Source organism: Grampus griseus (assembly GCF_964374135.1).
Source record: "Grampus griseus genome assembly, chromosome: 2".
NCBI classification, from domain to species: domain Eukaryota; kingdom Metazoa; phylum Chordata; class Mammalia; order Artiodactyla; family Delphinidae; genus Grampus; species Grampus griseus.
In genome coordinates, this window is record NC_139018.1 from 28,014,673 (window position 1) to 28,036,724 (window position 22,052).

At 50.7% G+C, this 22,052-nt stretch overlaps 1 protein-coding gene across 1 annotated transcript in view; it reads left to right on the forward strand.

The window, feature by feature from the left end:
* LTBP2 (latent transforming growth factor beta binding protein 2) overlaps window positions 1-22,052 on the forward strand; it is a 96,818-nt gene that overhangs the window by 37,152 nt on the left and 37,614 nt on the right. The window contains exons 4-8 of the mRNA XM_082647337.1: window positions 9,658-9,848; window positions 11,864-12,034; window positions 12,559-12,765; window positions 13,773-14,059; window positions 15,100-15,202. Of these exons, the coding sequence (XP_082503463.1) occupies window positions 9,658-9,848; window positions 11,864-12,034; window positions 12,559-12,765; window positions 13,773-14,059; window positions 15,100-15,202 (959 nt within the window). The remainder of the gene's footprint in view (window positions 1-9,657; window positions 9,849-11,863; window positions 12,035-12,558; window positions 12,766-13,772; window positions 14,060-15,099; window positions 15,203-22,052) is intronic.

A 22,052-nucleotide genomic window follows, 5' to 3' on the forward strand; every position in this document is an offset into this window, starting at 1 on the left:
TAGTGCTCAATAAATGTTCATTATTACTGTCTAGGACAAGAGGGGCAGAGTTCAAGTCTTCCCCTCCTTACAGTGACACCTGGGGACCCACCAACCTGGCACCTCTGATACCCAGAGGCTGGGGAGTGATGGCTGCTGTCTTAGCCCAGCCTGGGCCACACCTGCTCAGGCCCCCAAACTATGCATCACCTAGAATCAGCAGGCTCCTCGCTTTGTGCCAAGGCCGTGGTGTCCCCTCCTCTTCGCCCACCAAGGCTGGGTGCCCCCTTGTTCCCTGCCGGGGCAGGGCAGGTTTGCAGCAGGGGCTAGAGCGTGATGTCTGGAAACACTACCTTGGGTCCCTGGGGATTAGGCACAAGGGCCACCTGACTGTGGCCTGGGCTTGAGGCCTGGACAGCGAGGAGGAGAGAAGGAGCAGAGCTCTGCGAGGGCTTCCCCCTGCCTCTCCAGGACCCAGATTCTCAGGGGAGACTGAGCCACTTGGGAGGCGCCAAGGTGTGTTCGATTGTAACGAGCTGGGCCTGCAGTTACAGGAAGGCCCGGAGCAGGGATAGAGTTCAAGGAGCGCCCTCCTGTCTTGGTGCTCTCTCCCTGTCCCCTCCTACCTCTCTGACATCTCCACAGCCTCTTTCTTGGTCTGCCCCTCAAGCCTTGTTGCTCCCCAGACCCCCTCCTCTGCCCTTATTTATTCTCTCTTTGCTCCTGTATTTCTCAAAGTGTTTCCGTGTCAGAGCATCTGGCAGTCATAAGGGATACCATGAGCTATCAATGTAATTAATTCCATAATTAGAACTGGGAACAGTTTTACTAGCAGAAACTATGATGATCATCTGTGTGTGCAAAATAAAAACCCGCTATAGGCACACGCACGTAGCCATGTAGACAGCAAGCTGTCGAGTGAAGTGTGATGGGCTGTTGCCACATTTTCCCGTCAGTGTTCCTTTTTGGCTTGTCAGTTGCTTTATCGCACGCTAGCAGGCAAGCGGTAGCAGGCACCAAAGGTTGGAGACAAATTTATGGGAGCAAAGCCCAACACGGGGACCAGTCTCTTCATTAACACATTTCCCTTTTTGAAACAGGCAAGTGTAAGCAGAGTCCAGCAGTGGAACTCTGAGTCGTGGTTTGTTATGAATACTCTCCCCGAGTAATATGGTCCCTGCAGCCCCACCTCTCCACCAGGACTCCCTTGACTGTGTCTGCAGTCTGTGTCTGCAGCCTCTCTCCTGAGTGCTGCCTCCTGGGTATTTCCATCTGCTTCTGACATCCATCCTGAGGCACCAGCACTCACCATGTCCCAAACTGAGTCACTTCTTGGATCACTCCTTGAGATCTTGGAATGTCCTCCACCCATTTGTCTAAGCCACAGCTGGGAACTCTCTATGTATTAAATATCCCCTGAATCCCGATCCTCTTCTTGGTCCCATCCTTGGTCCCTGCTAGCCTAGAGCCCAGCCAAAGCCTTCCAGCTGGCCTCCAGCCCTCCCCTCTCTGGTCTATCCACCACCAGGTAATCTTTCATCAAAGTAATAAACATTTGAAAAGGCCCATCCCACCATGTCCTAGACCTGCTTGAAGACCACCTGCACCTCAAGGCTAATGTATGGCTCCCGCTGTACCTCCACACATGTGCTGGGATGCTGGTTCCTTTGCTCAGTCTCCACTGGAGCAGAGAGGGCAAGAGAGTCTTTGCCACCCTTGGACCTGGATACCTGGCACGTGGCAGGCATTCAGTAAGTGCTTCTTGAATGCATGAAAGAGGGTGGGCTTCTCCAAAATCTCTAGGGACTCCCCCTTACCCATTCAGTACAGCCCAGACACCTCCCTGATATTTCAAGCCCTCCACGATATGGACCCGAACCTATTCTTCTTTAATCCCTCACAGCCTCAGTGAAATGGCGATAGAGAAATGACAAATGGTGGGGTGGCTTGAGGATGGACTTACCTGGTTTGGTAACCTGGCTTCCGCACTTAGGAGTTCTGCGACCTTCAGCAAGGTATAGAACCTCCCTACCCTCTGTTTTCTTGACTGTAAAATGGGGGATAATGAGTATCTAACTCTTAGGGTTACGGAGAGGATTTCATGAGATAATGCATGTGACATGCATTGTTGGCATGCAGCCAGGCACAGCACAAGCATTCATCAAATTGTAGCACCAGTTTCTTCCCCATGCATCCACTTCCCACTCCCCCCCAACACACACACACACACACACACACACACACACACACAGGAAACCACTTATTAATTCTCAGGGTATCCTTCCAAGGTTGCTTTATGAATATGCAAATAAATTCATGCTTATTTTCTCTATTTTTACACAAAAGTTTACATGCCCCACACCAGGAGTCAGCAAACTTCTTCCACAAAAAGCCAGATAGTAAATATTTTAGGCTTTGTACAACATATGGTGTCTGCAACTACTCAGCTCTGCCACTGTAGAGCAAAAGCAGTTTTAGACAATGAGTGTGACTGTGTTCCAGTTAAACTGTATTTATGGAAACAAATTTGAATTTCATATCGCTTTCTCATGTCATGAAATATTATTCTTCGTTTGATTTTTTCCAACCATTAAAAAGTATAAAAAACCATTGTTAGGTCACAGTCTGTACAAAAACAGTCGGTGGGCCAGATTTGGGCTGTTTTTTCACTTTTCTATATATCTTGGAGAGCTTTTCTGTGGATGTAAAAGGGCTGCATCTTTCTGTTTTGAGGGCATAGCACTCCATCCCGTGGATGTCTCTTAGTTTGTTTAACCAATCCCCTACTAAGGGACACTTAAATTGTTTCTATTCTTTACAAAATATTTTGCTATTACAAAACAGTGCTACTATGAATAATCTTGTTCATCCATCATTGTGGACGTTTACAAGTGTCTTAGGTCAGTTCCCCCTAGAGGCGGAGCTGGGACGTGAATTCAGGTGTGTGTGTGATTTACTCGGGAAGGGCTAAGGGCGGGAGGGAAGCAGAATGGAAAGGCGGAAAGAGCCAAGCAAGGATTGGTCCCGGGAAAATCAAGCCAAAGCCTAACAGAGGGCGGAGCTTGGACAGCTGTCCCACCTTGAAGCAAGGAGGCGGGGCTTTTAAACTTCCGGTTCAGTCAGTCATTGGCTTCGTGGTCATGATGGTGGGAGGAGCTTGTCAGGTGGTTGTCTTCCGTCCGGAGCACAGCTCAGGGGGAGCCAGTGTGGGGTGCACCGGCCGCAAAGGGGACTGGGCAGGGCGGCAGCAGTGCCTACCACAGCAGGTGTATCTGCAGCACAGCCTCGGAGGTGGACCTGCAGGGGCAAAGCATTGATGCATTGCGGTGTGGATAGACATTGCCAAATTGCTCTCCAAATGGGCTGTGTCGACTTACATTCCTACCAGCAACATCTGAGTGTCTGTTTCTGCACAATCTCACCAAATTAGTCTATTATTAAACTTTTGGATTTTTTGCTAATCTGATGGACTGAAAAATGCTATCTCAAAGTAGTTTTCATTTGCACATCCCTTAGAATGAGAAAAGTTGAGCCTACTTTCATGTGTTTAAGAAACATTTGGGGCGGTGGGAGCACATCCGCTCGCCACCTGGGGACCCGCGCCGCGCTCCCCGACCCCGCCCACCCGACGCCCATTCCCCTGCCCTCCGCTCGCCCGGGTTATAATTGCCTCTCCCCACCCGTAGGGGTTATTTTGGGGGTGGTTGGAGGTGGCGGCGGAGGCGAGGAGGGGAATTGTGTCTCCTTTCCCGGGACGGGGGAGCGGCGTCGGAGGCCACGGTTTCCAGGGTCCCTACCTATGGGAGGAGTACTTCCTTCTTTCCATTGACACCAAGCTTGGCCATGGGACTTGACCAAAGTCAATGGAAGATGAGAAGTGATATAGGTCATGTCTAAGAAGAAGCTTTGGAAGCCAATGCATGAATTTATTTTGCTCATTTTCCTCTGCCACAGGAAAAACAGTTGCCAGATAAAGGCTTTTTCTTTTGCCAGGATTCCAGAATGAAGATACCTGTAACCAACCCAAAGTCAACATAACAAAAATGAGAAATATATTTTTGTTCTAGTAAAACAGTAGTTCTCAAAGTGCTATCTGTTAGCCCAAGACCCTTTAAGGGTTAGAACTATTTTAATAATAATACTAAGTTCCTTTTTCATTGTGTTGACAATTGCACTATGGTTCATAAGCCGTGGTGGGGAAAACGGCTGGTGCCTTAGGAAAAGTCAGTGCAGTTCCTTCAAACTGTGCTCTTTGTCACCATATATTTATAGTAAACAAAAAAAATTATACTTGAGAAGGTACTTGATGAAGCAATGAAACATTAATTTTTAAAAATCTTGATCTTGAAAAAAAGAGAAACGTTTGGGTTTTTTTTTCTGTGAACAGTTCATATTCCTTTGCTGACTTTTCTTCTAGGGCTATTGGTTTGGTCTGTCTTTTCTGTTTCTAGGAGCTCTTTAAATATTATGGAGATTGGTTCTTTATCGTGATATGAATTGCACATATTTTTCCCATTTTGTCTTTTGTCTTTTTACTTTGTTTAAAGTCATTTTGGCCAAGCAGAGGTTTTTGATCATAGGGTTGGTTGTTTGGACAAGTAAATGATATGTTATGTAAAACACCTAGAATGATGTCCACTACTTGGTAGGCACTGAATGGATGTTATTTTCCTTCTCTCCCTTCCCTTCCATTCTATGCTTTATCCAACTGTGCTCATTATCCTTCCTTAAATATGGCCCATGCTTCCCACCTTCACGTGTTTTCTTATGTTACTTTTCTTATCTGGAATGTCTTCCCCCTCATTTTGGACTGTGAAATTCCTACCCTTCTCTTAAGCCCCAGCTCAAATGTCATGGTCCTGCTTACATCTGAACTCCTGTACCTCTGTTAGCCATCAGAGTCCACCTTGGATCCTAGTAATATACACACATTTATCACGCTTTTCCTGAGCCTCAATTTCCTTACCTATAAATTGGAGTTGCTGGGGAAAATAGAGATTTATTTTTATTACAACATAATGCATGTTTACTGTAAAACTGTAAAAAAAATTTTTTTACTGAAAAAACTCTAAAAATATGAAAACATAAAGTTTAAAACAGTAGTTACACATACCTAGGCATTCTCATCCCCAAGGGGCAGCCACTGTTTACAGATCCTTCCAGACCTTTCCTATGCCTATATAAATATCTGTAGGGAAGAGAGAGAGGTTTTTCTTCAAACAAAAACCTGGAAGTATTACTGTCCATATTATTCTGCAACTTACTTTTTTCATTCAATAAAATAACATGAATAAGATGATGCATTTAAAAAAAAAAGATGATGCATTTAAAGTACATCCTTCAGTGCTCTGTCCATGGGAGCTGTAATTATTCTATGTACCTTGCAGTGATGTTTTTAAACTTTCTTTTGGCAGCAGAACACTTAGCAAACAAAATAGTATGTGGAAACCCAGTTATCAATTAGATAGAGTGGAGCCACCAGGCTAAGGTGAAAGTGGGTGGGAAGGAGGGCACGGAGCCCCTCACCCACTCGTCTCCCCATCACTGTTTGAGAACCTTAGTGAGTTGGGCAGAATATGGGGGCAACATGTTCAGCTGAGTGGCATTATCATGGGTATGCACTGTCCAGGGAGTTTCCACGCAGGTCTGAAGATCCCAGCCAGCTGGGATGGAAGGTTTTTTCCCAAGTTAGTTGAAAGAGCCGGAGAGTCCTCAGGCCAGAGCACATCTTGGTGGATCATACCCAGTGGCTCCTCCTTGGCTCCATGACGGTCTGTGATGAGAGTTTTCATTGGTCCATGAAAAAATGAAAAAAATTAAGCGAATGAGGTGAGATTTCCACAAAGTTAAGCTTATTCAAATATTTCTTATTGGCATTGAAATGTCTTTTCTTTCATAAAATTATGGTGGTAATAATTGGGAGTTGTGTGTGTGTGTGTGTGTGTGTGTGTGTGTGTGTGTGTGTGTGTGTTTTAATGTCTTACCTAAATAAAAAGTTGGCAACTTTATCTTGGTCCCCTACATTTGTTTCAAAATTTTACTGATCCGTGAAATCCTGAAGTCTAGAGAGATGGATGTTCCAGTCAATTGTGGCAGCTCTGCCAGGACCTCCTTGGAACAATCCCAGAGAGATAATCTTGGGCCAGGCGAGTCTGAGAACATTTATGCTATCCTTTAACGAAATCAAAGTGGTTCTTCCAAAGCTGAGAGTGGACAGAGCCCCGCTCCGGGGACTTTAGTCAAAGAAAGTCACCTTCCCAGTGCAGCTCTCACTTGCCTCTGTTGCTACCACTCTCTAGGAGCCAGAGCTGAGCTGAGGACCTGAAGCTCTTCACACATGGGGTGGGGGGCCCTCCCTCCCTGTCCACCTCCAAGGACTGGTCTGGGGTTTATGAAGGGAGATAGCTGACTCTTTAGAGGGGTGTTTTCAGTGTAAGACATAGGACCTATCAAAGAACCAAGACTTCCTTCTTTACTTGGCTGTGAGCCTCTCAGAAGGTAGGACTTTTTGATTTGTATCGTTTAACCCGAAATCCCCATCACAGCAGTAGATGACAATGGATTGAGCTCAGAAGGCTGTGGTTGTTAAAAATGTATTGACACCAGATTAGTCCCTTGGCCTTTTATATGTAAGGATGCTTGGGCAGTATAACAAGATATTTGAGGTGTCTTTTATTCCTCTTAGATGAAGAAGAATTTTTAGTGGCTTGGGGAGAGGTATTTTGTCTGAACTATAGCTAGCACTTTCTTTTCTTTGTTCATGTGATTTTAAAGTTCTGGTATAGTTTTCGACTTGTGACCACTTACTCATATTTTCAAAATAATCACATGGTGTCACTGTTCCCCTTGGTCCTCACCATAGCCCGGTGAGGTGGGTGTCACTATTCCTGTTTTATTGATTAGGAATCTGAGTTTCAGGGGATCTCAGTGACTGGTCAAGTAGGAGGCAGAACTGACATCTGCCTGGCCCAACTCCTGTCCTCTCTTCTCTGCAGACAGGTCCTTTCTACAACTAGGGAAGACATTTTTTTCTTCTCTGCAAAGTTAAACCCTTGGCCCTTAAGGGATTTGAACTCAGGAATCTTGGGGCCATTAGCATTGAGTTCCAACTAGAGAAACAAGTGATGGCAACAGTAACAACAGTGACAGCAAACGACCAAGAAAGAACCCTTTGAGTTTCCACCTTGACCAGACTGGAGAGCTCTGTGTCAGCATCAAGTTCAGAAATGTCCCAGGTGATCCGGGCAGAACCTGAACTACTCCCTTTAGCTCCCTGGGTGCTCTGTGACGCTGACACTAAGCTGAGCCATGGCACTGGCTTGGTACCACCAGGAGGAGACTTCCACCGACCCACCAGCTCACTTACCTCTCACTCTTTGGTGAACTCTTGGAAGCCATTGGAAGGATTGTGTTTTCTGCTGCAGCTGGCTGTGCTGACCTTCTCCTCGGAGTTAGGAGCAGGTGCCTGAGGGTGGAGCCCCCAAATCTGGTCCATTACAGCTCCCAGAGCTTCTGGGGTGGCTAACGGGCCCTCTCTCTCACTCCAGCCTTCAAACTCGGGGAGCAGGCTGGGGCATGTTTGGGGCTGTCAGGGTGAGTATTTGCTGCTGGTCGCACTGGAAGAAGCGCAGTGGTGAAGCTCACGGGAGACAAGTCCCAGGCCAACAGGGCTGGGGAAGGGCTGGAAGGTGCCCAACTCTGACACCTGTGCTGCTCTGGCTTCTGCCAGGAAGGGATGAGAGGGAGATTGCTCATGGCCTGGACACCCGGGGCCAACAGAACAGGAGTAGGGACAATGGAGGGAGAGGGTCCCAGGACCCACTTGGGCAAAGAATCCAGTGGAGAGGCTAGGGGTGGGACCTACAGGAGGAAAGAGCACCACCCCAGGCCTGAGCAGAGGCTTCTAGGCTGAGTTTCTGTCATGGTCTGGGCTGCTCTGTTGGGTGGCACAGGAGTCAAGCTCTGCTGGATTGGAGTCCTGGGGCCTGAGTTACCTGTTGTATAACCTTGGGCAAGTAATTACTCTCTCAGCTTCAGTGTCTACAATGTGCTCACACCCACCACAGTCCAGACACTGTCATGTATACAGAGGTTCATATACATTTTGACAGTGACAGAGTATTTGCAACAAGGCTGCCTTGTAGAATGACCTGCCTTATAATAAACACATAAAGAACCGTTCAAGTTTATGAGCAAACAACTCAAATAGTTAAGATATCAAAGGACATGAGCAGAAAATTTTCCCAAGTGGTAAATAGATGTATGAAAAAAATTCAACCTCAGAAATGATTAAAAAAGGTAGCTAAAGCAACATTGAAGTATCATTTATGATGATGAAAAATTAATAATACACTGGCGAGGCTGTGTATAATATAATAATGCTGGCGAGACTGCACTCTGAATGGGACATTTATACAACCTTTTGGAGAGCAGTCCTCCAGTGTATACCTAGAGCCATAAATGTAACCTCTGATATGATCATTCTAGTCCACAGAATTAATCCTAAAATAATAAGCCTTTTCAAAATGTTTCTTATAAATATTTTTCAAATATACAGAATAAAAACAGTTTAATGGATCCCCCTATACTAAAGGAATATTATTTTTATTTATTTATTTTTTTGCGGTACGCGGGCCTCTCACTGCTGTGGCCTCCCCCGCCGTGGAGCACAGGCTCCGGACGCTCAGGCTCAGCGGCCATGGCTCACGGGCCCAGCCGCTCTGCGGCATGTGGGATCCTCCCGGACCGGGGCACGAACCCGCGTCCCCTGCATCGGCAGGCGGACTCTCAACCACTGCGCCACCAGGGACGCCCTAAAGGAATATTTTAACCGAAGAAAAAAATCCATATGAGTCAGGATGTCCACAGTTAAAAATTAAAAAAAAAATCTAAGTATATAACAGGAGAATGTCTGAATAAATTGTGATTCATCTTCAGATAGACTACCTTGTAGCAATTAAGATGATCAATACGAAAATTGTGGAATTGTATAAAGTACGATCTAACGTTAAGTGAAAAATCAGAATTTAGATGGTATCTGCAAGTGACGACAATAGTGTAAGAACACGTACTTGAGCCAAGGTTGAAAGGGGATATGCTGAAGTATTTGCCGTGTGGGGTAGGAGGAGGATGAATTCATTTCTTTCTCCTTGAACATTGTTGTTATATTATTTTTACAATAACATTAATCAGAGGGATATTCAGGGCTCTGCCCCCAAATCAATCTGTTAACGTGTATTTGCTGGGCACGTGTTCCACAAGCAATTTGTATGAAAGGTTGTATTAAGAAGTGGCAAGAAGCAGGCACAGGACTCAGTTTTAGGGCAAGGGCTGGTCCATCAGAGTCTCAAACTCTTCAAATGTCAGAGCTACATGGGACCAATCTAACACCTTTATTTTGCAGTCGAGGGCCCTGAGGCCCAGGGAGGCTCAGTGACTTGCCCAGAATACCCAGCCAAAGCCTGGCAGTTCTACATAGGGGTAGGCACTCCCACCAAACTAGCCAGCTGGCCTTAGCCCTGTTCCCCTGTCTCAGGGCATCTCCGTTTTCCTGGAGTTGGCAAGAAGGCAGCCAGAGAACACTCTACTAGTGCAGAGGCGGGGGTGACGTCCTGAAGAGGAAGGGCACAGAGACACTGTTCCTGGGATGCAAACCCCATGCCCCGGTTGTCTCCACAGGACCCTGAGTGGGCTCAGCCAGACACACGCCACCCAGCAGCACGTGGGGCTGTCCCAGACTGTCCGACTTTATCTGGCCACTGCGGCCAATGGCCAGCTGACCTCCAATGCCCTGCCCATGGGGCCAGGCCCTGAACGGAAGGATGGTGCCCAGCAGGCAACATATCTGGGCCACCCGTCATCCTCCTGGGGTAAGGACACCCTGGCTCCAGGTCCTCGAAGAGCAGGGCATCTAAATCTTGGACCTCCTTCTCCCCATCTTTGCTTCCCCCTTCACCCTCTCAGAAGGGCTGAGTTGTGACCCTGTCTCTTATCTTTTCAGCCAATGATCAAAACAGTTGTCAAGCATCTGCTTTATGTTGGACTCCAGGGGTCCTAAACCAGCTGTTGGAGGCTTTGCCCCTTTGAGACACCTAGACCTTGCTTGCTCCATTTCTGCCCCATCTGTCACCTGTTCTGCCTTTGCTTCCCTCATATCCGTTGTGAACCTCACCTCCCTGGCGCCGGTCCTTCCACCTCATCCTTCCTGTAAACCCCTTGTTACCTACAGCGGGGCCTCTGCTTCCCAGAGGAGAGAGCTGAGCATCCCTGAGGATTCAAGCCTCCACACATTCTTGCTCGTTGCCCAGCCATCCTTCCCGGTGTGCCTGGACACTTTCTCTCATTCCTCAGAGCAGCTACTCCAAGCTGCCGCCACCTTCCCCAGCCCCATCCCATGGCCATGCTTTCCACTCCCCAGAGTCCTCACCTTCCGCCCATTTTAAAGTGTACACATCAGTGATGTTTAGCATATCCACAATTTTGTGCATCCACGATCTAATTACAGAACATTGCCATCACTGCCAGAAGAAGCCCCGTGCCCATTAAGCAGTCACTCCCTTCCCCACTCCCACCCTCGCCTCGGCCCCTGGTCCCACTAATCTACTCCCTGTCCTTATAGATTTGCGTATCCTGGACATTTCATATAAACGGAATCGTGCAATACGTGGCCTTCTGTGTCTGGCTCTTTCACTTAGTGTAATGTTTTTGAGGTTTATCCATGCTGTGGACAGCATGCATCAGTGTCCTTTTTATAGCTGATGACCTTTCTTGCCATCTTGAGAAGGAAGTGCCCCTCTTCCTGTCTAAGGCACATCCCACTGTTTCTTGACTCTTCTGGAACCCTAGGCTGTCACCTGCCCTCCCCCCACCCCGGTTCTCCTCCCCCTTCAACCTGTCCCCCCACTCAGCCCTTTCCCTAGAGCATATACAGTTACTTACAGCTCTCCCATTCACACACACACACACACACACACACACACACACACACACACACACGCATGGCTATTTCTCCACTTCCCTCTGCCTTCCTTTCTATCTCTCCTCCCTTCACAGTCAAGTCTCCATAGACCTTTTATACTTCCCTTCTCAACCCCTCCGCCTCCTGGCTTCCCCGCTGGGCCCCCTATACAGAATGAATACCCCTCTTTGTATTTCCACTTGTGTTAAATGAAGCGACCTCAGCTCACACTGCTACAAAGACCTCCCAACCAGTCACCCTGTCTCTGCATCCACCTGCACACCCCAGCTCAGATGGCATTACCCTCCCCCCACTTCGTCTTTGATCGCTCACTGAAAATTTTCAATGATTTCCCACCACCAACTGAATAAAGTTCCCTATCCTTGTTCTGGCCATTAGGGCCTCCAACACCCGACTCTAAATCATTCTTTCAGGTGTTCTCTTGGAAAACTCTCTTCTCTGGCAAGTCTGAGCTACATTCTGTTCTCTGCCCTTTGGTGCAAAGCCCAGATGCAGCCCTTGCTAGCTGTGTGACTTGGGATGCAACCCATCCTTCTCTGAACCTCAGTTTCCTTAACTGTCAGATGGAAATATTAGGTTAGATATAAGAACGTTGCCAATATTCAACCATTTTAACCTACAAAAATGGCAATTTCTAGTGGCTCAACCTAAAATAATACTCAACAGGGTTGAGAGTTATTGTGCATAAGGCATGAACTCAGTTGCTGGCCTGTCGGCATCCCTCAGTAGATGTTGGCCTGTGAGCTGTTACTCGGCCCCCGCTATGGAACCTCGCATCCAGGAGGTACTTAGCAAATGCCCTTGGGATGGATTCAACCCAGTCCCGTGGGCCTTTCTAACCAGCATCTAGAGGTCACAGCTGTGCCTCTCAGCCTTGCCCCCTGGACCCAAGACCTCTCTCTGCAGGGCTGAATCTCACGGAGAAAATCAAGAAGATCAAGATCGTCTTCACTCCCACCGTCTGCAAGCAGACCTGTGCCCATGGGCGCTGTGCCAGCAGCTGCGAGCGTGGCGACACCACCACCCTGTACAGCCAGAGCGGCCACGGGCATGACCCCAAGTCTGGTTTCCGAATCTGTGAGTCCATTCCCCGCTCACATGGTTCCTGGCTGGCCCTGGGGCTGGGTGCAGGGGTAGCCAGAAGGACAGGCCTGCCTTGGGCTGGATCCCAGCTCTTCTGCAGGAAGGAGGCCGGGTGCCCTCGTACCGTGGCTCCTGTGAATGGTCTCCAACCACACAGTGCTGAGTTCTCACCCAGCTCTGTCACATGTGACTCTGAGCAAGTCTCACAACCTCGCTGAATCCAAGTTTCCTCCACAGAAAAGTGAAGGCGTTAACAGTGCCACTCCCCCCAAGCCCCCCACTCCCGTCCCATCCCCCAGGTTACTGCAGGGTGGAGGAAAGGCAAGGCCTGTTATTATCCATCCTCCTTCACCCTCCCAGGCCTCCTGGAAAGTCCCTGCATTTCAGGGGGTGCCCGGTTCCCAAAGCCATCCAGATTTGGGGGTCTTGCTCCCCCTGCTTCCCTGTTGTCACCCAGCGGCCACATAGTAGGTGCTGCTGTGTTCTTCCACCACGTCACCTTGAGGTCGATGTTGTAGATTTCTGCCAGATCCCCTGCCTGAATGGAGGCCGCTGCATTGGTAGGGACGAATGCTGGTGCCCCACCAACTCCACTGGGAAGTTCTGCCACCTGCCCGCTCCCAATCTGGACAGGGAGCCTCCAGAGAGGGGGGTCCACCACAGGGCCTCGCCACAGGGCCCCTTGAAGCAGTCCACCTTCACGCTGCCTCTCTCCAACCAGATGGGTGAGTGTGGGCCTGGGAGGCGACGTGGGTAACGCGTAGGGTGGGTGCTGGCATCTTCATGGAGGGGACGGGAAGCTGTGTCCAGCCCTTCCTTCTCCTCTACCCTTAGCGCTCAGTTTCATTCCCTAAGTTTTTCTCTGCCCTTCCATCTGAGTTCATCAATTTTTTTTTTTTTTTTTTTTTTTTTTTTGCTCTTATCCCCTATTGGGTGCGATGGGGGAAACAAAAGAGTATAAGGGTAGGGTCCTGATTTCAAGGAACCCATGGCTCTGAACAATAGAGAGAGGATGCATGAGAAAGAATAGCATCATAAAACATTTCCTTTCCTCTGCCTTCCGTTATTAGGTGCCAAATAAAGGGTACAAAAAATACAGAATTTTGTAGGAGATCAGGGGATGGAGAGCCCCAAGCCTGGGGAGTTCAGGGAAGGCTGCATGGGGGAGGTGGACTTCAGTTAGGCCTTAAACAATGCATAGGCTTTGGTTAAGCAGAGGGGAGTGGAGGGCTTCCTGGGCAGAGGGACTGGTGTGAACAAAGGCATATAGTGGGGACGATGCAGGGTCTGTTGGGCTGGAGCTCGAAGGTTGTGCAGGATCATGGGGGGAGGTGGAATCAGGAAGGTAGTTTGGAAATTGGTAATGAAGGTTTTTCAAGAAAAGGTATGGGGCTTCCCTGGTGGCACAGTGGTTGAGAGTCTGCCTGCCGATGCAGGGGACACGGGTTCGGGCCCCGGTCCGGGAAGATCCCACATGCCACGGAGCGGCTGGGCCCGTGAGCCATGGCCGCTGAGCCTGCGCGTCCGGAGCCTGTGCTAAGGTGTGGAGGGAAGGAGCCTGTGCTTGGGCCTGTCCTCCCTGGGGTATTGTTCTGGGTTTTGAGTAGAGAGTGAAGAAATGGAGGCGAGTTTTGGGGAGACACAGCCAGTGGCTTGCCTGGCCCAGGGCTGCTGCACTCCTCAGAGGGTGGGGCCCTGTTTCCCCACCTCTGACCCCAGCCCCTGTGCCCAGCCTCTGTGAACCCCTCCTTGGTGAAGGTGCACATCCACCACCCGCCTGAGGCCTCCGTGCAGGTCCACCAGGTGGCTCGGGTACGGGGCGAGGTCGAGGAGGCCCCAGAGGAGAACAGCGTGGAGACCAGACCCTCGCCCTGGCTCCCCGCCAGCCCCGGCCATGGTCACTGGGACAGCAACAGCATCCCGGCTCGGTCTGGAGTGGTTCCTCGGCCGCCACCCCCGGTGGTGCCCAGGCCTCCGGCACTGCTGGGCCGGTGCTACCTGAGTGCTGTGAATGGACAGGTGAGAAGGCAGCTCCTGCCCCAGCCCCGGGGTCTTCTGGGACCACGACTGCTTCCTGCAGTGCCCCTCCTCCTTCTCTCTCTCCTCCATGTTCTTGAGGAATGTGAACCTACAGGGTCTCCCATTCCCCACATGGGAAAACTCAGGGCATAAAATTGCCCGAGTGTAGAGAGGTTAAGCCTCCTACTTGGTCGCCGCTGGGTACCTGTCAGTGCCGGGCACACAGAAGAGGACCCAAGAGAGGCCCCCTCTGGAGGGGACCAAGCGTCCTTGTGTCCTAGCAAATCCTGGGCTCTCCTGGAGCTGAGTGTGGGACTCCCGGGGCGTGGGTAGTGGGGCTGTTAGGTCTGGCGAGAAGGAGTTGGTCTTTAGTTAAGGGTGGAGTCACAGAGATGTGAAATTAGCAAATGCAGGTTATACCCCACAGCCTTGGCGGTGCAAAGATAAGACACTCCACCCCCCCTACCCCCGGTGGCATCCTCCGTCGGTGATGGGAAATCATGTAAGCTTTTCTGAGTCCAGGCACCTAAGGATAGAGGCTAAGCCAGACCCAGGATGGTTTTCCCTAGGATTGCAGTTTGGCGTTCCCAGAAACCCCTCCTCGGAACTGGGGGAGGTAGTGAGTAGCCAAGGGATAGGGGCTCCGAGTCCGCAGCTCCTCCCCACCTGTCAGCTGTGGTGTCGCTGAGCATGGACCCTGCTCACGGAGGTGGCCCTGGCATACCCTGGAGTTTGATGGAGGAAAGCCCAACCTCTGTGGGCTGGGAACATGGATGGGGGCAGCTTGCAGACTTCACAGACAAGATCTTATCTGGATGTGTTCCTGCCACTCCCCTCCCAAGTTTAGGGTCTGGCAGAGTGGACTCTGGGTTTCACTGCTTCCTTCCGGGACAACTCCTCCCCTCTCCTCCCCTCCCTTTGGGTGGGGGCATTCTCTGCAGGATGTGAGTGGTGAGCTCATGTCTCAGACTTTCCTGCGACATCTCTGTGCACAGCAGGGGAGGGAAGCAGGTGATGAGTGTCCATGGGCTTTTTTCCAGTGTGCCAACCCCCTGCTGGAGCTGACTGCCCAAGAGGACTGCTGTGGCAGTGTGGGAGCCTTCTGGGGAGTGACCTCCTGTGCCCCGTGTCCACCCAGACCAGGTGAGTGCTGGGTGCCAGGGTCCAGGGTTGTCAGCAAAGCTCTCCCAGGGCCTGGCCTCTGCTGCAGGCACCAGCCCCCGCATTTCCCACCAGGGCCTCAGAGGCCAGGCAGGTAGAACAGGCTGGTAAACTAGGAAAGCTTTCCAAATCGACCTTGAGTGTGCTTTTGGCTGGTGGCAGAGGCTACTGACGGCACAGACCCATTGCCAGGTGCAGCGTGGCCTGCCTGCTCGGTCTGATGGCCTGGAATGGGTTACTCTCTTTTGCCAGTTGTTCTTCCTCAGATTTTAGGAATTACATCCCATGCTGGGCCCTCTTTTACCCCTCAACCCCCTTCCACATACCCCCTGCCCAGATACCAGGGGCCCAGAGGTCTTGATTTAGTGACTCAGTGTTTCTCTCACTCTCTCCCTGGAGGGACCCCTAGGCCCCCTCCTCAGCTGTTTCCTGTCTCTCAGCCTTTGAATCAGTGTTGGGCATCTGTCCCCGAATGTCCTCGGCCTTGGGGTATGGGAAACTCAGCTCCCAGCCCTCTTTTTTGTGGTGGGAAAACCTAACATATTCATTTATTCATTCAGCAAATACTCACCAGGTGCCTTGCCTATACTGAGCACTGAGAATTCAGGAGTGAGCAAAATGCCACTCTCATAGGCACTGATCTTAAAGTTGGGAGACAGGTGACGAGGTACCTATGCCTGAGTGTGGCTCCTGCCCGCTTAGCCTGTCTTCCTCTTGCAGGCCTCACTCCTGGGCTTGGGTCCAGGCCTGGCATGTATTTCTTTTGCCTGTCAAAAGTCAACTCGGGGGCTTTCCTGGTGGTGCAGTGGTTGAGAGTCTGCCTGCCAATGCAGGGGACACGGGTTCGTGCCCCGGTCCGGGAAGATCCCACATGCCACGGAGCGGCTGGGCCCGTGAGCCATGGCCGCTGAGCCTGCGCGTCCAGAGCCTGTGCTCCGCAACGGGAGAGGCCACAACAGTGAGCGGCCCGCGTACCGCAAAAAAAAAAAAAAAAAAAAAAGTCAACTCAGTGAGTCAGCTTTGTGGGGGGCCTGGCCCACAGCCCGAAGGGGGGAATGGCAGGGCTGTTCCTAACTTCAGACTCGGCTGTGGAGCAGTGACCATATTCTCCAAACTAAAAATAAATGTGGACAGTTTCACAGTGTGATAGAATTTTTGGTGAAGCACCGAAGGGTAGTATTACGCTTTCAGGCTTGAGCATCCAATACATGGCAGGTACCAGTCCCAGCTCTGCCTGCTGACCTCTCTCTGCCCCATCTCCCATCTGTGAAATGGAGACAGTAATAGGGCCAGCCTCATAAGGCCCCTGTGGAGAGTAAATGAGATGGCACCTGTACTTAGCATTAGGTCAGTAAGTGGTAGCTGTTATAATTACTGTTAGAAGTATCCCTCCAAGAAAGGAAGAGGGACTGGACCCACTGCCCCATGGGGAGGAGTGTGTGGAGCTGCTCAGCATCACCCCCTGCAGGCCAAAGATGTTTTACCACTTTTATTCCTCCTGGTCAGACCCACCCTTGAGACTTCCATATCCCACACTCCACTCAGCCAGCAAATATTTTCATTGATGAAGTACCCATTTGAAGTACCCATAGTGTGTAGGCCTTAACAGTGGAGAATGAGGTAGAAACAGTGCCTCCCCTCTCCAAGCTTACAGGCTGGTGGGGGAGGGGGGCGCAGACAGCAGAACCGGGACCACCTTTGTGCAAATTGGAGAAAGGTGCCCCTTCCATGTGTTCAAAATAGTCTTTATAATTGGACAAATCCAGGATGCCAATGATTCTGTTAGATGTGGAGCTTTTGTGCAGTGCACAACCTGCACATCTGTACACCGTGGGGTAGGAGATCCATTCCCAAACTTGTGGATCAGGGAAAGCTTCTTGTAGAGGTGACATCCAGGATGAGGTCTGAAGAATTATTAGAGTAGGGCTTCCCTGGTGGCGCAGTGGTTAAGAATCCACCTGCCAATGCAGGGGACATGGGTTCAAGCCCCGGTCCGGGAAGATCCCACATGCCGCGGAGCAACTAAGCCCATGCGCCACAACTACTGAGCCTGCACTCTAGAGCCACGAGGCACAACTACTGAGCCTGCGCGCCTAGAGCCCGTGCTCCACAACAACGGAAGCCACTGCAATGAGAAGGCCCTGCTCACTACAACTAAAGAAAGCCCGCGCGACTACAAAGACCCAATGCAGCCAAAAATTAAATAAATAAATAATTTATTTTTAAAAAATAGAATTATTAGAGGGGGCCAAAGAGATGGGAAAGAGCTTAACAACCCAAGGAAATTGCACAGGCAGGTGAGATCAAGAGAGTGAGAACATTTCCTGGAGCATAGCACACCCAAGGCTGAGCACCCACCCCCTCCCTGTCCCCTGCTCGTACCACCCCTCACTGTGTTCAGCACACCTCAGCAAGCTGGGCACAAGGGTGCAGACCCTGGAATGTTAGGCATTCCCCACACTGAGCAAGAAATTGCAAAGGGCAATGTAAACATTTAAAATGCATTAAAGTGCAGCTGGGCATTGTAGAGAGAAGGGGCAAGATGCTGGGGAACCTTGTTTGTGTTGACAGGGTGCCAGATACCTAGCTCCAGTCCCAGGCCTGGGGCCGGGGTGGGGAATGTTTCTTTACGTAGGCAAGACAGGCAAGTTACTGTGCAAGACTCTAGAAAAAAAGGCGAGCTGCTGGGGTAGGTTTGGGAATGGTTGGCAAGACAGGCATACTCCTGAGTTCTGGAACATTCTCAGCCCTGATGGCTCTGCCCCTCTGAACCTCTATTTCTCTTCTGATAAAATAAGGCTGTGCCCCTCAGGGAAGGGCTTTGTCATCCCCAACAAGGTGGTCTAGTAGAATCAGGGGGTGAGGGGAGTGATGGAGCCAACAGCAGGGGGAACTACGTGACTTCATGGCTTCCGCTAAATCAGCTTTGGCTTCTGAGGCTGTACAGGACGATTGAAGAAGGTCCCTGCAGTGTTGCTATTTCTGACATGGGAAAGGACTGCCTTGAAGTCTCAGTTACATGGCACAGACAAATCCCGTTTCTTCCAGAAAAATTCCTCAGTGCCTTCTTAGGGAAACGGCTCAGAGAGTCAATCTAGGTCAGCCTCTGGTCCCCCCACCTTTCTCCCTTCACTCTGAGTGACAGATGCAGCTGACCTGCCAGAACCTGGCCTGAGCCACATCCTCCTGACCCCTGGGGAGTTATCAAAAGTCGCAGCTCAGAGCTTCTGCAGGGTCTGGAGAGCACACGGCTCTCAAAAGCCACTTTGACTGAGACCACATTTTTGAGTTTTCATCTGAGAAAGACAGACATCTGGGTTGACTGGAAAGTTGGCCGCTGCCCCATCTGGCTTGGCACCAGCTGTGTCAACCCCAAGGCCCCTTTGCTGGGGCAGGCTGGGCTGGCACACGGCGCGCAGCCCACAGTGGTGGGCCCCGGCTGTTTGCCACGAGACCATCTCTCCGTCTGCCTGGCGTAGGATGAGTTCACCGCAGAATCCAGGCCCCTCCCTGTGTCTCCAGGGAGAGCTGATTCTCTTGCTCGTCCCCTTCAAGGAATTCTGCGTCTTTCTCTCTTAAAAACAATAAGAGCTGCCAGGTACTGAAGTTTTACGCTATGCCGTGCTTTGCACCTACGTGATCTCATTTCATTGTCACAACCAGTGGCAAGCTAAGGATCTTTATCCCCATTTGACGGAGGAGAAAAATGTAGCTCAGAGAGGGCTGAGGAACTCGTCCAAGGTCACACAGCTAGGATAGGGGAGCTGGGATTCAAATCACAGTGTGTCTGATTCTTAGGGGACAAGGATCTCCCTAATCATTCTGGGGAGGGGGGCGTTGGGGCAACCTGAAGACAATACAAATCAGGATGCTAGACCAGGATTTTACAGTCAAGAGGGTGCATCCCAGGACTGTATTCCACGTATACATGAAGGACAACATCCTGCCAGAAGATTGGATTGAACAGACAGGCAGGGAAGCAACCTGCAGTGCAGGCCTGAATTAACAGAGATGCTTTGAAAGAAACATCCGGGGGTTGGGGGAGTGGGCAGGCTTGTTCCGTGTGGTTTCAGGGCGTGGGCAAAAGCCGATGTGTGGATGTTTCTAGTAGGCAGAACTCAACTGGAAACTGAGCAGTAGGGACAACTTATTAAAAACTGCAGCTGCCCAGCAATATAACGGGATGTTTCCAGAAGTACTGAACTCCCTGCCACGAGGAGTATGCCTACCAAGAACAGGTGTGTGGAAAGGAAATTGATTTTTGAGGGAATATAGGTTTATATATACATCTGAACATTTATTTGAAACTCTCAATAGAAGGAAAGCCTTGGTTTGGCTGGGTTTTGCCATGGCCCTTGCCCACAAGGAGTGTTCCAGGTGTAGGTCTGTGACGCCAGCCCCCGAGGAGAGTGGGCATGTGAAGGTGATGTCTGAGGAGGCTGGAGCAGAGAACCCTAGGGCGAGTCATGGCAGCATCACTCTCATCACGTCCTCATTAGCAGCCCTTTACTCAGAGGATGTAATACGCGCCAAGCCCCACACTAAGTTTGTTCTCATTTCCTTGCCTCTTAACAACATCTCTAGGTGGGTGTTACTATCTCCATTTTGCAGATGAAGAAATTGGGCCTGAAACTCCAGGTCTATGTGACCCCAGAGCCCTGCTTCTAATCGCTCTGTAATTCCCTTCCTCTGCTTCTTGGCTTACGCATTCAATGAGCTAGAGGACCCCGGCTGGGGGGACAGCTGTGCCGGGGTGGGGCTCCTGTTCTCTGTAACTCTGGGTCAGACACCCAGTCTCCTGCCCTAAAGAAATGAGATTTTCAGAATTCCAGTTGTTGGGCTGATAAAAGCCGTGATTCTTTGGCTCGAAGCCTCCTGGGAATTGTGACTCAGCTCCAGTTAGCACCCTCCCTACCCTAGCAGGGGTGTCACTGACACGTGGCATCTCTGGCCTGGAGAGCCCTGGGAGGGATAGGGTTAGGGTGGCGGAAGCGGCGCCTGTCTGAGCCAGGGCTCTGACCAGACCCCTCTCCACCTCACTGGTCATGGTGACCAAGACACCCGCTCTGGCTCCGGAGCCTCCCGAGGAAGCAGTCAGAGCCTGTCTTTGGGTGGCATTTCTACAATCATTGCAGGATCCATTAGGACTTCACCAAGGAGGAAGATCTGGAGTAATGGACATTATTATAATTACCAATATGTGACAAGCATCATGCTCCGGGTTTTGCACGCCTGTTTAGTGTTCACAGTAACCCTCTGAGAAAGGAAAAGTCATCCCCATTTGCTGATAAGAAAGCCAAGGCTCAGAGAGTAACTTGCCCAAGTGTCTCCAGCCAGTGAGGGGCAGCAGGCCACCTTGCTTTCCTCGAAACTGTGTTTCTGGAAGGAAGGAAGGAAAGAAGGAAGGAAGGAAGGAAGGAAGGAAGGAAGGAAGGGAGGGAGGGAGGGAGGAAGGAAGGAAGGAAGGAAGGGGGGGAGGGAGGAAGGGAGGGAGGGAGAAAGGAAGGAAGCAAGGGAGGGAGGGAGGAAGGAAGGAAGGAAGGGGGTAGGGAGGGAGGGAGGGAGAAAGGAAGGAAGGGAGGGAGGGAGGGAGGGAGAGAAGGAGGGAGGGAGGGAGAAAGGAAGGAAGGGAGGGAGGGAGGGAGGGAGACAGGAAGGAAGGAAGGGAGGGAGGGAGGCTTGAGGAATACTTACAGGTACTGTGCCAGGCATTATCATTATGCTAGTTTCAGTCTGACATTGGTTGTTTCAGTAAACAGCCAGTTAATCCTCACAACAACCCACGAACTGAGTTTCTGTCCCCACTTCTACAGGTGAAAAATTTAAGACCGAGGGAGGTTAAGAAGTGTGCCCAGGTCACACGGCTAGTCGGAGTGGAGCCAGGAACCAGGCGCTAGTCTGGCTGCCCCAGCACCCACACTCTTTCCACTGCTCCCGGGGAGTCGAAGTTTCTATCCAGCTTACCCACCTGAAGCTTACAGATCAGGGGTTCAGCTCCAGCCTGCTCACGTGCCCCTGTGCATCAAACTTAGCCTCGTCCAGTGTGTGTGTGTGTGTGTGTGTGTGTGTGTGTATCTGTTCTCTGGGCAGAAGGGTGTGTGGCAAGGGACCCTCCACATCTCCCTGCTGCAGCCATCTGTCATCACAGATTGAGATCAGCATGGCTTGTAAACAGCCCGGTGGCCAGACATATGTCTCCACCGTCTCCTCCCCGAGCTCTGTCTCGGAGTCAGGGCCAAAACTGTCTCCAGCAATCAGTTTGCTCTCATTGAGGCCTCCTTGGGAATTCCAGCAGCCAAGGGTGAGAATCCGCAGGGTGGGGGCAGGCTGCAGCCAGGGGACCCTCTGCTTCCTTCCCCATCTGTGAGCAACCAAGGTGCAGCAGTGAGTGGACAGGGCTGGGGTCCGGGGCCAGAAGACCTGAGTTCCAGGCCCGCATGGTCCAGGTTTCCTGACCAGGAAAGTCATGCATGTCTGTCCTATGTGCTTCACAGGCACTTGGTGATGTTCAGACTCCTTGGAGTTGAGGTTGAGTCCAGCTGACCCCTCACAGCTGTTTTGGCTTCTCAGGTCAAAGTCCAAAAGCTGCAAGACCACTTCCCAAAAGAGCCTCTCTGAAGCACCCACAGGAATCCCAGATCAGCCACTCTCTTTTTCCAGATCCACAAGTCCTCTGCTCTCTGACCCTTGACTTATCCTTGATCTGGCTGAGGGGCCATGGGAGGAGTACATGTTCTTCACTATTTCCTTTACCGATTCTACATGACGCTTTGGTTGTACACATTACGGAGCACCTGCCCAGCATCTGATTACTTCTTCTGACCTCCTTCTG